The sequence below is a fragment of the Prorops nasuta genome, unplaced genomic scaffold (assembly GCF_024137725.1).
Source record: "Prorops nasuta isolate Cenicafe-Biocafe unplaced genomic scaffold, Cenicafe_Pnas_1.2 PNAS00015, whole genome shotgun sequence".
Lineage (NCBI taxonomy): Eukaryota > Metazoa > Arthropoda > Insecta > Hymenoptera > Bethylidae > Prorops > Prorops nasuta.
Genome location: NW_027116812.1, coordinates 6,243,122 through 6,256,966, shown reverse-complemented (window position 1 = coordinate 6,256,966; position 13,845 = coordinate 6,243,122). Strand labels below are relative to the sequence as shown.

At 34.0% G+C, this 13,845-nt stretch overlaps 2 protein-coding genes across 2 annotated transcripts in view; one reads left to right on the top strand and one right to left on the bottom strand.

Moving 5' to 3' along the window:
• Positions 1–286: 286 nt before the first annotated feature.
• Positions 287–13,845, top strand: part of fry (Protein furry) — a 29,257-nt gene continuing 15,698 nt past the window's right edge. Inside the window, exons 1-23 of the mRNA XM_066736334.1 lie at positions 287–356; positions 710–801; positions 923–964; positions 1,298–1,474; positions 1,537–1,721; positions 1,790–1,989; positions 2,046–2,255; positions 2,332–2,539; positions 2,597–2,734; positions 2,806–3,040; positions 3,109–3,512; positions 3,573–4,148; positions 4,222–4,357; positions 4,435–4,605; positions 4,676–4,865; positions 4,930–5,106; positions 5,807–5,953; positions 6,375–6,545; positions 6,608–6,757; positions 6,825–6,994; positions 7,082–7,353; positions 7,448–7,602; positions 7,772–7,935. Coding sequence (XP_066592431.1) covers positions 759–801; positions 923–964; positions 1,298–1,474; positions 1,537–1,721; positions 1,790–1,989; positions 2,046–2,255; positions 2,332–2,539; positions 2,597–2,734; positions 2,806–3,040; positions 3,109–3,512; positions 3,573–4,148; positions 4,222–4,357; positions 4,435–4,605; positions 4,676–4,865; positions 4,930–5,106; positions 5,807–5,953; positions 6,375–6,545; positions 6,608–6,757; positions 6,825–6,994; positions 7,082–7,353; positions 7,448–7,602; positions 7,772–7,935 — 4,321 coding nt within the window. The 5' untranslated portion in view covers positions 287–356; positions 710–758. The remainder of the gene's footprint in view (positions 357–709; positions 802–922; positions 965–1,297; positions 1,475–1,536; positions 1,722–1,789; positions 1,990–2,045; positions 2,256–2,331; positions 2,540–2,596; positions 2,735–2,805; positions 3,041–3,108; positions 3,513–3,572; positions 4,149–4,221; positions 4,358–4,434; positions 4,606–4,675; positions 4,866–4,929; positions 5,107–5,806; positions 5,954–6,374; positions 6,546–6,607; positions 6,758–6,824; positions 6,995–7,081; positions 7,354–7,447; positions 7,603–7,771; positions 7,936–13,845) is intronic.
• CNMaR (CNMamide Receptor) lies at positions 7,404–13,841 on the bottom strand. Its single transcript, XM_066736335.1, has 5 exons — positions 8,624–13,841; positions 8,193–8,385; positions 8,012–8,117; positions 7,656–7,926; positions 7,404–7,578 (listed from the first exon to the last, which is right to left on the bottom strand). Exons 1-3 carry the CDS (start codon positions 9,446–9,448, stop codon positions 8,035–8,037), a joined length of 1,101 nt encoding a protein of 366 aa, XP_066592432.1. The 5' UTR covers positions 9,449–13,841; the 3' UTR covers positions 7,404–7,578; positions 7,656–7,926; positions 8,012–8,034.

Below are 13,845 nucleotides of genomic sequence, written 5' to 3'. Positions count from 1 at the left end.
TTAAACAATTAAAATTATTCGAATTTTGAACAATACTTTTTTTTTAAATTCAATATATATCTTTGTTAAGTAATGCATGCTGTGGTTTTTGCGATTTATAAAAATGTTCGAATTAGAAATCTATTTCTTTCAAAATACATCCATAAAGAATATATAGTTATAAAATAAATTAAAGGAAATAATTGCTTTGGCGCGCTATCATTGCGAACACAAACTCCACATCCACAAACTCCCGATTCAATTCCTACATAGAATTCTCTAATTCCGTTTCCGTGTAGACAAATGGAACGTCACGAAATGGATTGAACCGGACTTTTATAAACGTCAGAATTATATTTATCAAACCGAGATAAATGGTAAATGTATTATTTTTTAACCATGTTGATATATATATCCTGGAAATTTAAGTTCAAGAAAATAATGCCAAGTTCTAATATTTTGGACAATATCATGCTTTGCTGTGAAACTATACGATTTGACATTTCAGGTTATGGCTTCCCAGTTTTTAAGCTTTGTATTAACTGCGCGGTTTCTTTGCTTTATTATTTGACATCTCTCGTTCCAATTACACAATGTTGATACTTAAATATATCATTGTTAATTTATGCTTAATAATAATAGATATCATTGCTTTTCTCTGACATTTGTGGTGCAAAGTACTGTAAGGATTATCAATTCTTTTTTTTAATACATGTAATGTTTATTGTAGAATCTAGAAGACTGTGGTCATGACAAAACATAAAAAATAATTCATTTAAATGTGGCTTGAAAAAGAGTTTAATCAAGACAACATGACTGAAGGTTAGTGATATAATATTTCTCCAAGTTGATACTTAGTAATACCAGTAAATCATCTATATAACATCAAATACTACAAGTTATGATAATTATTTTTAAATTATTTTTATCAATACTTTCTTAGGTGGAGAAACACAGCCAACCACAGCAAATGAGGCTCAAACCGGTGAGTCAAGTTTAATAATGCATACATACATATATATATATATATATATATATATAATTGCCTTCTTCTCAACTCATATCTATGTAAAGCCAGGTGCCAAGCTTGATATAATTGAGTTAGTGTTCATTGTAGGCATCTGTTACGTTACAGAATGGGGCTTCATCTCTCATTCTTACAATGTAGATTTAATAGCTAACAAAAACCTGATCACTGATAATATTAGAAAAACCTTAAACATTATACTTAAATTATATTGTTTGCAATCAAAGTCATATAATTGTGGTCTGTGAATTTTAGAATACTGCTAAACACTAAATTATCTATTTTTGTTAGAAGCTTCAGAGCTTAGAAATACTCATAGTGAAGGAGTACATGAAGGAACAGCTGACTCCATATCACAACATATTAATGAGCCTTCCTCAGAGTTGCTTACGCTTCATGGAGCAACGCAAGGGGAAAGCAGTGATGCAGCTAGTATTCATACAGCCAGTACATCTGTATCTGGTAATGGTAAGTTTTTCAAAAATAAAAGAATTGTTATTTCCAATAATTAATTAATTTCAATCATATAGAATCAACTTCAAGTAGAATCAGCTCAGTAACTGTTGTTCTGCCGTGGGGTGCACAAAAAGAAACAGTAAAGCCTCAACAAATTGGCGACATGGAGCTAAGACCTGGTGAATTTGTAATGCGCACATTATTTGCAGAGTTTACCTCACAAGCAGAAAAAAAGATGGAAGCTGTTATGACCGAACATGTAGGTTCAAAATCTGAAAATTTATATGCTTTTCCTATTCCATCACAAAAACCTAATTGCTTTTTTAGGAGAAATCTCTTTCAAAAGTTTTACAAAGAGGAGAAGATCCACAATTTGATCAGCTTTTGTCAGCTTTTGGATCAGTTGCAGAACATTGTTTACCTTCTATTTTAAAAGCACTTTTTAATTGGTATGAAAGACAACTTATAGATCAAGGAGGCGATCAAAAGAAACCAGCATCAGGAAAAGAAGATCAGAAAGGAAAAAGGTTAGTAGCTTAAAGTAGTAGCATATTTGTAGGACTAATCACAATTTTCATTTTAGTATTATGTATACAATAGTATCGGGTAGTGTTGAAACAGTTGAAAGGAGTGAAGCTGATCTTTTACAAGAAAGGAGAGATTTAGCAGTTGAATTTATATTTTGCTTAATATTGATCGAAGTATTGCGTCAATTACCATTTCATCCTGGTCATGAAGATTTGGTTACATATATTGAAAATATTGCATTTAAACATTTTAAATATAGGGAAGGGTAAGTATATACTGAAAAAAAATAGTGAAACTATATATCATGAAGATATAAATATTTAATATACATTATTTTATAGTATTCAGAATGATCCAAACGCCGGAAATATTCACATTATTGCGGACCTTTATGCTGAAGTTATAGGAGTTCTTGCACAATCAAGATTTATGTCTGTTAGAAAACGTTTCATGGTAGAATTAAAAGAGCTGAGAGCTAAGGAACCTGGCCCCCATACTACTCAAAGTATTATTTCTCTACTCATGGGAATGAAATTTTTCCGAGTGAAGGTGATTGTTTTGAAAATATTTTGAAAAGCGCAAATAGATATAAATTCTGAATTTCAGATGGTACCAATTGAAGAATTCGAAGCATCTTTTCAGTTTATGCAAGAATGTGCTCAATATTTTCTCGAAGTGAAAGATAAAGATGTAAAGCATGCTCTAGCTGGTCTTTTTGTGGAAATACTTGTACCAGTAGCCGCGGTATTTTAATTTTTATATAATTTACACTACATAATATATTTATGTAACTAAAAAATTTGTATATTTTTTAGGCTGTAAAAAATGAAGTTAATGTCCCATGTCTTAAGAATTTTGTTGAAATGCTCTATTCAACCACATTAGACATGTGTACAAAATCTAAACATAGATTGGCATTATTTCCACTTGTAACGTGTTTACTTTGTGTAAGCCAAAAAACGTTTTTTCTTCAAAACTGGCATTATTTTCTTGCAATGTGTCTGTCCCATTTAAAAAATCGAGATCCGAAAATGTGCAGAGTAGCATTAGGTAAGAAATGATGGAAATCTTAAGTGCTAACTTAATTTTTCAATACCTAATTAATATTTGAATTTCAGAGGCCCTTTACCGACTGTTGTGGGTCTATATGATAAGAATCAAGTGTGAAAGTAATTCAGCAACACAAAGCAGATTGCAAAGCATAGTAAATTCTTTATTTCCTAAGGGATCAAAGGCAGTAGTACCTCGAGACACACCCCTAAATATATTTGTCAAAATCATTCAGTTTATCGCACAAGAGCGATTAGACTTTGCGATGCGCGAAATTGTTTTTGATTTATTGTCGGTAGGACGACCCGTAAAGATTATTTTAACGCCTGAGAGGATGAGTATAGGTTTGCGAGCATTTTTGGTTGTAGCTGACAGCTTGCAACAAAAAGAGGGTGAACCTCCAATGCCACGAACTATGGGTGTACTACCAAGTGGAAATACCATGCGCGTGAAAAAGACTTTTCTTAATAAGGTAAGTTGAAGTAAGAGTAAAAGACAACATTAATTTTATCGATATATATTTTTGATTTAGATGCTGACCGAAGATACCGCCAGGAGTATCGGAATGCAATCGTACTTTCCTCACGTTAGACGAGTTTTCGTTGATATTTTGAGAGCTTTGGATGTTCATTACGGTAGACCGCTCATGATGACTAGCACACAGAATATGAACAAAGAGCCGGACGAAATGATCACTGGTGATCGTAAACCGAGGATAGATCTGTTTCGTACGTGCGTCGCTGCTGTTCCTCGGTTGATACCTGATGGAATGACTGGTGCAGAATTGGTTGATTTACTATCACGCTTAACTGTACATATGGATGAAGAGTTACGTGCATTAGCATATCAAAGCTTACAAACGTTAGTATTAGATTTTCCTGATTGGCGCCAAGACGTAGTTCTTGGATTTACACAATTTCTCGCACGGGATGTACAAGACACTTTCCCACAACTTGTTGATAATGGCTTGAGAATGTTGTTACAACTTCTTACAAGCTGGAAAAATGCATTGACAAGCCCAACCATTAGAGCAAAGGAACAAACAGTGGATAATACCAGATCAAGCGTACGTTTAGAAAATAATATTAAGAAAACTGAACCTGGCCAGGTAAATGATCATACTAGCAATTTTGCCTCATTTAATATTTTAAGATATAAATTAGTAAATAATTTGTTAACAGAAAGTTGAGCCGGTATCCAGTGTATTGCATTTGGTAGAAGGCTTCGCATTAGTAATGTTATGCAATTGTCGTTTATACCCACGCCGACTAGCCGTTCATATTTTACGGGAAGTTAAGCATTTGTTAAAACCTTTAGGTAATTTAAATACTTTCTAATTGCGTTCTACTACTTTTAGTAATATTTGTTGTAATAAGAATTTTATTTTCTTTTAGGCGGTCTTGAAGATGATCAGCCAGTTATTGATGTAATTGATGCTTGTTGTCCAGCTGTTCTAGAAAAATGTTATCATATGTTACCACCTGCAGAAAAAGCAGCTGCTGCTTCTACCTCAAATGTGGATCTCCAGTGGATTGCTGATAGGAGTAGCTGTGTATGGACTGCAGGTAATTATTTCGCCTGGCAATTTCTTGATCTTGATATGGACTTAATTTACTAATTGAAACAAAAATATAGGTTTTCATGATGAAAATAGTACAAAGAGCTCATCCTCTTTAAATCTAAATGGAGCTGACCCATGGGGAAGTTGTTTGTTTGCATTTCTAGAAAAAGATAGGGTACTTACACTTTGTCCAAATGCTGTTGCTCATTCATGGCCCATCGTTTTTAATCGTATAAACTCATTGTTCTCTGTAGTAGATCCAACGTAAGTATTTCTTTTATGCGGCACTAATAAGACTTTGTTTTCTAAATAAAAATATATTTTACAGACCGGTTAACGATAACCGAGCATCCCTTCTGAGAAGTTCGACAGCCGTTCGTAAGCCAGTCAATGAACGAGATGTTTACATGCATGTTTGGAAAAATTATCTGACATTTGGATATAGAGTGGTGCCTCCTGTTCCGAGTCCTGTGATACGTTGCGCCAGTCCAGATCTAAGTCTCAGGTAAATTAAACAGCTAAATTAGTAGATAATTAATATCAAGATTATGTCCATTGTTAGACTACGTTTCTTTATTAATGAAATATTAAACTTATATGTTGTTTTTAAAATGATTATAGTGTTAAATAATTTGTCTAAATATTTAATCCTAAATTCAAAGTAATATTTGAAAAATCTAATCATACAACTTTCAGCATATTTATAAATATGTGAATCATACGATAGAATCAATTATCAATTCATATCAATTGGTGTTGGGTCACGTCTGCTTATGTCTGTTGTACCATCGAGAGACTGACTAGAGCATTTCAAATAATCTAAAACCTATGCCACATCTATCAGTTCATCGAGCATCATGCCATCCATACTTCAAGCACATGTACATTGAAGCTATTTATTTTATACCATTTCACAAGTAGAGAAAAAAAAAAACATTTGATCATGGAGTTGTTTAATCAACAATATAAAAAAGAAAACATTTTATTAATCAGTTAAAATATTGCACTTTGCATTTGGGAACGGGACATAACTCAGTTTACTATTTTATTCGGGCACTTCGCTGCATTCTCTGCAATGTTTCTTTTTTGCATGTCACTGATCACTTGGCACATGTTCATCTGGGATCTAGAGAGTAGTAGTTTCTTAGCAGTAAATAATATTTGATAAAAGGAGCATTGGTGGTACACTGTATTGCATACTCTAGTGGTCAGCAAACGGTGGAGTTTGGTGTGTTTTGCATGAGTAAGGAGTTGAGTCAGAGCCTGGAGAACCTCGGCGGGGCGCAGACCCTGCCGGGCCGGTTCTCCGTTCCGTCCATTTCCGGCATCTACATCAGGCATAAGCGGACCAGGTGAGCCTAATTAACCGTAGCAAACGACCATGCTTTGAAGTCACCCCGGATTAAACGGTCGTTGGTAATTTGCACTACTATCTTGATAGACTATAGCTATTAACGCACACTTTAGGAAATTTTCTAAGACTCGACGCTTCAAGGTTCTGCTTAATCAATTTTTGTAGCTTCGCGTACTTATGCTACAACTTACCTTGATCTTACGACCGTTACCGATTGCTTTATTTTAATCTAGCATTCTAAGCTAACCGGTATCTCTAATATTTAGTCTTCAATCAATAAGCTGACTATATCGCGTAGTTTGTCTTTTGTCTTAGACGTAACTAGCTGATAGATTAGCGCGCGAAATGTAGCTAGGAAGCAGTTGATAAGTTTGTGTTGTGAACAGGTAAGAAATACACATTTTTGTTCTTCAATATAGCTCTTCGCCAGATAGTCTTTCAGCAGAAAGGGGAGACAATAAGTCACCAGGAACAAATGCAAGCCCTACCGCTCTTTACAAGCTTACAGTACCTTTGTTAAGATGCGAGGCTATTGACGTTAGAGATGCAACAGTACAAGCTATTGGCAAAGTTAACGCCGATGCTTTGAAGTAAGTATTATTTTTTAAATTCAATTTTAAGTCAATCAGCTAAATGCATTTTCAATTAACAGAGATTTAATGGAAGAGCTAGTTCCTTATATTCGCGAAGCTGTAGATCGGAAGCAAGAAAATATGAGGAGGCGAAGACGAAGGGATGCATTAAGATTGCAATTAGTGAGAGTACTTGAACTTATAGCGGAATATGGAACATTTGGAATATGGTGGGCTTACAGTCTCTTGTCATTGTTAATGAGAGCGAATGCTACTACAAACGATTCTATATTTTAGTCCTGCCGTTTTGGATCGCGAGACACAATCCTTGCATCCAACCTTTGTAGAATACATAGACGGAGCACGAATTTATTTAGAGAATGAAACTGATAAAGAAGCACCAGCAGTTCGAGATATTAAATTACATTTTTGCAATTTTACTAGAAAAATGATCAAAAGCTTTTCATGTGGGTATAATTAATTAAAAAATTGAATAAAATATATATATATATATATTAAATTTTAATGCTATTAACATTTGTTGTTGTTTTTAGTGGAAACATGTCATACATTGCTGAAAAGGGACTTGAGGAGAAATCTTTTTATGCTATTTGCAAGTTGGGCCGGACCATTCGGGCGCCCTTTGACAAAAACGTCATTGTGTCAGGAAGAAGAAAAAATATGTACCGAGTTGCAAATATCCGCTCTACATGCCATGAGCGGATTGCTTTGCTGCGGTCCTTGTTTCAATCCTCAGTCGCTTTCGGAAGAAGGTGCCATTTTATATCAGTGGTTGGATTTACTTCTAACCAGCAAGGATGAAAAGGTTTTTCTGATTTCAAATTTTACCTTCGAAAACATTTAATACAATTATATCTTATTAATATACTAATATCACGAAATGCATTTTTTCCAAATAGATTTACGCTCTCGCTAGAGAAACCGTGGTTCTACTATTGGAAGGAAATCCTGACATCGGAGCTCTTCTAGATTGGGTTGTCGATCGCTGCTATACAGGCGCTCCACAAGTTGCTGACGGTTGCTTTCTTGCCTTAGCAACAATTTTTAGTGCAAGGTTAGTAAATTGCACTTTAAAATGTATTTTACTAATAAAACTATATTACATACCAGTAAAAGAGCTCTGACTTATAACATCAATTCAATGGCAAAAGCAGAGCTTAAATAATACTGTTTTAAGATTTTCGCTTTACACGAAACTATGAAATCTTTTCTCTTGTACACAGGGAATATCCTTGCGATCATTATACGAGCATCATCAACGTTACTTTGATGAATACTGGCTGTCCACGTGCGCCGGTTCATGATGCTGCTCTTCAGCTACTCCAATTGCTCGATCAGCGGTTCTTTGGTAATGTGGGCCCTTTACCAGCTACAGAACCTGAAACAGGTAAGACTCTAGTTAACTCTACAAAAGTAGAGGTACAGTATTCGATACTCAAGAGCAATTAAATTTTACATTTGACCTTTTTTATAAGGCTGTTTCTTGTCATTTACACAGAGCTTGCATTTCGTGCAAATCTTTCCAGGATTCGGTTATAACAATTGCACGTTGTCGGGTTGATGATCTACCTGTCAAATACACAACGTACTCTGTATTGATCGTAATATACTTTTCATTTAGTTAACTCATTAACATTAATATACCAATATGCCCGTTGTGATCGGACATTTGTACGATAACTGCACTTCTCTTAGTCGAACGTCGATAAAACATTCCAGCCATTGCTCTACGGAAATTCTGACCAGAAGCACAGTAAAGCGCGAAATTTATTCCAAAATTTGTGTTAAATAATAAGTAGCATATTTTTTGAGTAACTTCCATCTCCGGTACTTCTATCTGAAATAATCAGCTTTGTTAAGATTTCTCCTATTATCAACGATTCAATAAGTCTTATCGTATGATTTTTGAATATATATATATATATATAAAGGTATCCATTAGAGTTATAACATAAATCTTAAATTGAATATGAATTATTGGCCATTTTACGAGAATATCTGCAATTTTTCTGTATAAATCAATAATAGGAATAGTAACAATAAAAGTGAAGAAAGACATTAATAAAAGCACGTACTTTTAAGAACACTAGCAATCTAATAACATAAGCTGGTAGATTGAAGCAGAGGAAAACGCTCGAGACGATTAGCAGCATTTTCGTTATTTTGGTTTGTGACGAACCTCCCCGAGGACTCTGATTGGAGCATGCGTGACTATCCTGTGTGCTTCTTGATTCGGATGTCATAGTCCGCCTGACTCCAGCCAATTTATATACTGTTTTCACAATAAGTGCATTTAATATCGTAATAAGTGTAAGAGGCAAGACAAATGTCAATACAGTATCGACATAATTATAAGCAATGGCGTATGATTCCCAGCCATTTCGCAGACCACAGATAGTAATATTGTGTTCTGGGTCTATCATAACGCCGGAATACCATAGTACTGGACACGTGACAAACATCCCTGTAGCAACCAGTCCTCCAACAGTAGTCTTTGCTCTAGCCACTGTACACATGGATTGCCGCCTTAGCGGATAGCGAACAGCGATAAATCGCTCCACCGTAAAGGCTACTACAAACCAAACACTTAGAAAACTACAGAGAGTCGTTAAATATGTGATGACCTGACAGTAACCTTCTTCGTTAAACAGTCTCACGTTCACCATACTCAGCCATGTAATGAATAATGCAACTAAAAAGCCTGTATCACTTATTGCCAATGCACCAAGATAAATACTGGACGAGTATCGGCGTAGTTTAGTGCAGAAAAATACACAAACGGACAAAATGTTGCCCAGGCAGCCTAAATAGACGAGTATTGGAGTGTAGTACAGTTGCAAATAATGCGTTAGAGAATGATTCGGTTCTTCCACTGTAGTACTGTTTGTGTCAAACGTCATCTTGGCAGTCTTCGTTTATGATTCGCACAAAAATTGGCATTGATTAGATCTAATTGATCCAAATGGCTTGTCTGGCATTATAATTATTAAAGAATTCTTCAACATGATGTAATTTTATCTTCTTTGCATTTCATTGTTGAAATAACTATTTAATTAATATCGAATACACGGAAGATCACATTTGTTTGTCCAATTATTCACAATTATCATTTCCTTTAATTATCTACACGTATGACTTATCATTGGTCATTGCGGTGTGATTGTTCTAAATATATTTATAATTGTAGAACATCCTTTTCTATTGAGATGATATTTACACGCCCATATCGCTGGTTTTGCACATTTAACAAATGCACTTTTTATTCCGTCGGTAAACATTGATTAGATTCGGTTTAAAAATAAATCCATTCATCACTCTAGGCTCCACGTGGAAAAGCGCCAATAATCTTGTTAAGTATTGCATTAAAACCCTGTGAAAATAAACTGATATTACGATAATGATTTAATATGGCCTATTATATTTATTCAAACGCAAGACTTCCGATTATAATTGCATTAATTACGTCGAATGATTTTAGCCGTTTGTATATTGTTTTTTTTATGTTGTAGATGTATTCTGGTTAATGGAAAAATGTCAAATGTTTGTAAATTTTTAAATCAATAAAACTAAAGGAAAACTGCAGAACATATATTAGAATTACAAGCACTTGCGTGTTTGTTGAATCACTAAGCGGATTTATGTGCCGATGATTCTATGGATCGGTTGCATAGATGCGAACTGTACACGTTTACTCATGAGATGAGCCAAAAGCTCTTGAAACGCAGCTATATCCTATTTGATCTATGTGTTCCAAATTGTGTATTGGAGGCACTGTTCAAATAATCAAAACTACCTTCTAGGAACTTTCTTATTTTCAATAATGGTGGAGAGTAAAGCTCGAAAACAAATTAAAATGCCAGAATAATTAATAAGCAAAAATTGCACGTCACATTTTCTTTAGCCTGATATTATTGTATATTAATAATTTTTAATTACCAATTAAAAATGTTCGCAATTAAAGCTGGTAAAGCTGATTTATTGTTGAAAATCATTAATTTACTTTTCACTAACTGACTTTACAAGTACAAATGTGCGTTATTAAATTTTCCGTTTCACAGAATACCATATCGCATCACACAAACGTATACACGAAATGAAAGTTAAAGCTTGTTTAAAACATTAGTTACAATAATAATTATTTCAATAAAACTAAATTCATATATAGCAAAATTACACGTTTTCTGGTTACCGGCTTACCATAAATAAGCAAATACGGTATGTAAATTGGGAGTAGCGAAAAGCGAAGTAAAATTTGATCAGCGCGAGTGCAAGTAGAACCTGAAAACAGTGGATCTCGCAAACACCATTAAAAAAACCTGTTTTCTCCCAGGACTTCGTATCGAAATAAACTTTATCAGCCTTGCTTGTTACCAAGCTGATTGGTTTTGTTTCCTGTTCATCCATATGTAGCTTCCGAGTATGTGAAAAATATTTAACACTACCTGTTGCTTTTTAACGATGCTGTATTTATACGAATAAACCTTTTTCAAGTAATGGCTAATTAAGCCACGCTACATACAGTATTCGCTTTATACAACAGAAATTGTAAAATGGAAATGGTAATATGAGATTCTTTTGAGACAAATTAAACGTTTAGCAGCTTGATTGTATACAGTTCTACCGGAAATGTAGTAATGATTTAATGGACTACAGTTTCTACATTGAAGCATTCAAGTTTAGTCATATAATTGTAATGAATTTTGAAAATTTAAATGCAATATTTTATATTTTACCAACCGTATTTTAAATTGAATCATGTCCCTATTACAACATTTGGAGCATAAAAATTAGAAACTTTATTGTTTTTCCTATTAAGAATTTTTAAAAAATAAGAAGAAAAGTATAGATTTTAAAGGTCGGAAATCTCTCAAGTAAATTAATTCTTGTTCGTGTGATATATTGAGATTGATTGAACCGCTGACGCTTCGAGGTATAAGGGGAAATGGCATTTTCTGCACCTTCGTAAATTAATAAGAGAGTTGAGAGAATTTCAAACGCAACATAAGTGTCCAGTAGTTTATTTAGAATGCGACTATGTGAAAAACTATCTTTGGTGCTGTGCCAGATTGTTTTGGCAGCTTCGAAAATCAATGGCTAAACTATCTTTTTACGCGCCCTTCGTAAACACACTGCTACGCATTTTTGAGAAAAGCCCGATTCTATGTTATTTATAGTTTAATTATCCTAACCACTTATCTTAGGTATTTACACTGCAGATTTATAACTGCTTACTTTTTATTCCCTTTCAACTATTATAAGCACTCAACCATAAATTAAGCAGGCAGCTTTATCGTTTCAATCCTGCGAAACTTTCAATTCTGAAAAGGGACATAAAATATTTTCTTTCCTGTCAAATATTGACGTAAAAAATGTCAACTCTCCAGCGATTTCAAAAATTTCTTAAGGGAATAAACCTCCGTTTGGAAACATAATAATAATTACTTTTTCCACCTGCATAAACGTCGCGTTAATAAAGAGGTGTGTGTGATGGAATTTTTTTATATCACCGCGATATCTTTCGTAGAGATATTTTGAGCCTCTTCGAAAACTAATTTTAAATCGATTAATTGGTCGAGCTTGGTTTATTGACGAGAAAGATTTGTGGGACAGGAAACACGCAATAGACGGACACTTTTATGTTTCCGACAAGTCACTACCGTGTCTATCGATGCAACAAATCTATCTAAGTACCACATACATTGAAAGCAGTCCAAGTTTAAATATGTCAATCACATTAATCGTGCCTTGAGCTATTTTAAATAATTGCAACACTATTAGCATCATTATGAAGTATCCCTCTTTGGATCAATTAATCTGCACGAATCACACAATTCCATAATAATGCGAATGATTATAAAGGGAGAAAAGCACCTTTTAATTAACGAATCCAATTTTCACATAGAAATTCTCAGTTAACCTATCACTGGTGATAACGACACTTTTTGATGAAACTTAAACAGTCTGGCGCGTTTGTTTGAATGGTTAACTGATATTTTCCAAATAAAGACCCACTTAATCCTCCGACATTATTTCGAGTTGATGGAGCAAAGAAAGTTTAACTTAGTTTAACATGAAAGATTTGCACAAAACGTACAGTAGGTGATTTTGAGCACCCGGCAAGTTTTACCGGGTTGGCGCGCCAGCTATTTCTGCTTGGCACTTGGACGATCCATTTCTGATAAAGCGAGTGAATCTAGTATTTTAGCTTCTGCGCATCAAAGCAATCTACGAATTCCCGCGTGTTTGCATGAACACCCTTTGGCTATACGTAAGTGGAAGGGATATCCGCCGCTATTGCTCTCCTTTGTTAGTCTATATAACATTGGAAACTACTGCTTCTTGGACCACCTTACTTTGTGCATACCATGATAATTATCGTGATCCTAATGAGAGCCCGATCATTTCTTAACGATTCTGCCCACCAATGTAATACTCGAATGAACTTTTCACCACGTATTAATTTAAACGTTGTTCGCTCATTCGTCTTTTGCTTGAAAATATTTAACGAAGATTTAATCCAAGACTAAAATAGACCGAGGTATACGTACACTAAATAGTGTTAACTATTATGTAATTTATATATATATATTTTTTTTAATTAGAGAGTAATTGAAGCTTTTTTTGCTAACGATAATCACTTTCTTAAAGTTTTTATATTATTTTTTGAAAATCAAGGTACTACCGTGATATTTGACGAAATATAATTAAAGAAAGTATAGATAATTGAATTAAATTTTCTCCTATTTAGCAACTCACATTATTTGAGAAGCAATTCATTAAAAATGTTTTGAAAAATCTTTATTGCATACAATGCGCTTGATGTATATCTATTTGAGAGTAATCTGAATAGATTTATTCATATAACCACCTGTTATCAGTACCCTTGCGCTTATCTCATATTTTTGTTTGTATACAGTCTTAGCAGTAAGGTACTAACTATTCACAGCAAATTTAGTCGTCGAAACATGAAATAATCGATTTTTCACCAATTCGGTATAATTTATAATGATTGACGGTGAGCTCTGAATAAGCGAAGCAAGTAAATTGGATCCATTAGCGCCAAACTTCTAGCCAATCATGCCATTATTTCGCTTTATCCCATTTGTGGTGCAAATCATGACGAGTGTCGATATTTCCAGCAGTGATGTATATATTAATTGTATTTAATATATTGATTGAAATTTAAGCTGTTTCGCAACTATAGATAATCATAAAAAAGTGATTTTTAACTAAGAGGAGAACAATTAGGTTTAAATGAGAAGCTCTTAATTCTTTTTGAAATTGTTAAATCGAGTTA

Excerpts from the sequence above, each read along its gene's own strand:
- CNMaR (XM_066736335.1), bottom strand. The coding sequence starts at position 9,448 with ATGACGTTTGACACAAACAGTACTACAGTGGAAGAACCGAATCATTCT. Across the intron at positions 8,386-8,623 it reads GATTGCTAGTGTTCTTAAAA|ATAGAAGTACCGGAGATGGA; the intron begins GTACGTGCTTTT and ends TGATTATTTCAG. Across the intron at positions 8,118-8,192 it reads CGATCACAACGGGCATATTG|GTAGATCATCAACCCGACAA; the intron begins GTATATTAATGT and ends TGTATTTGACAG.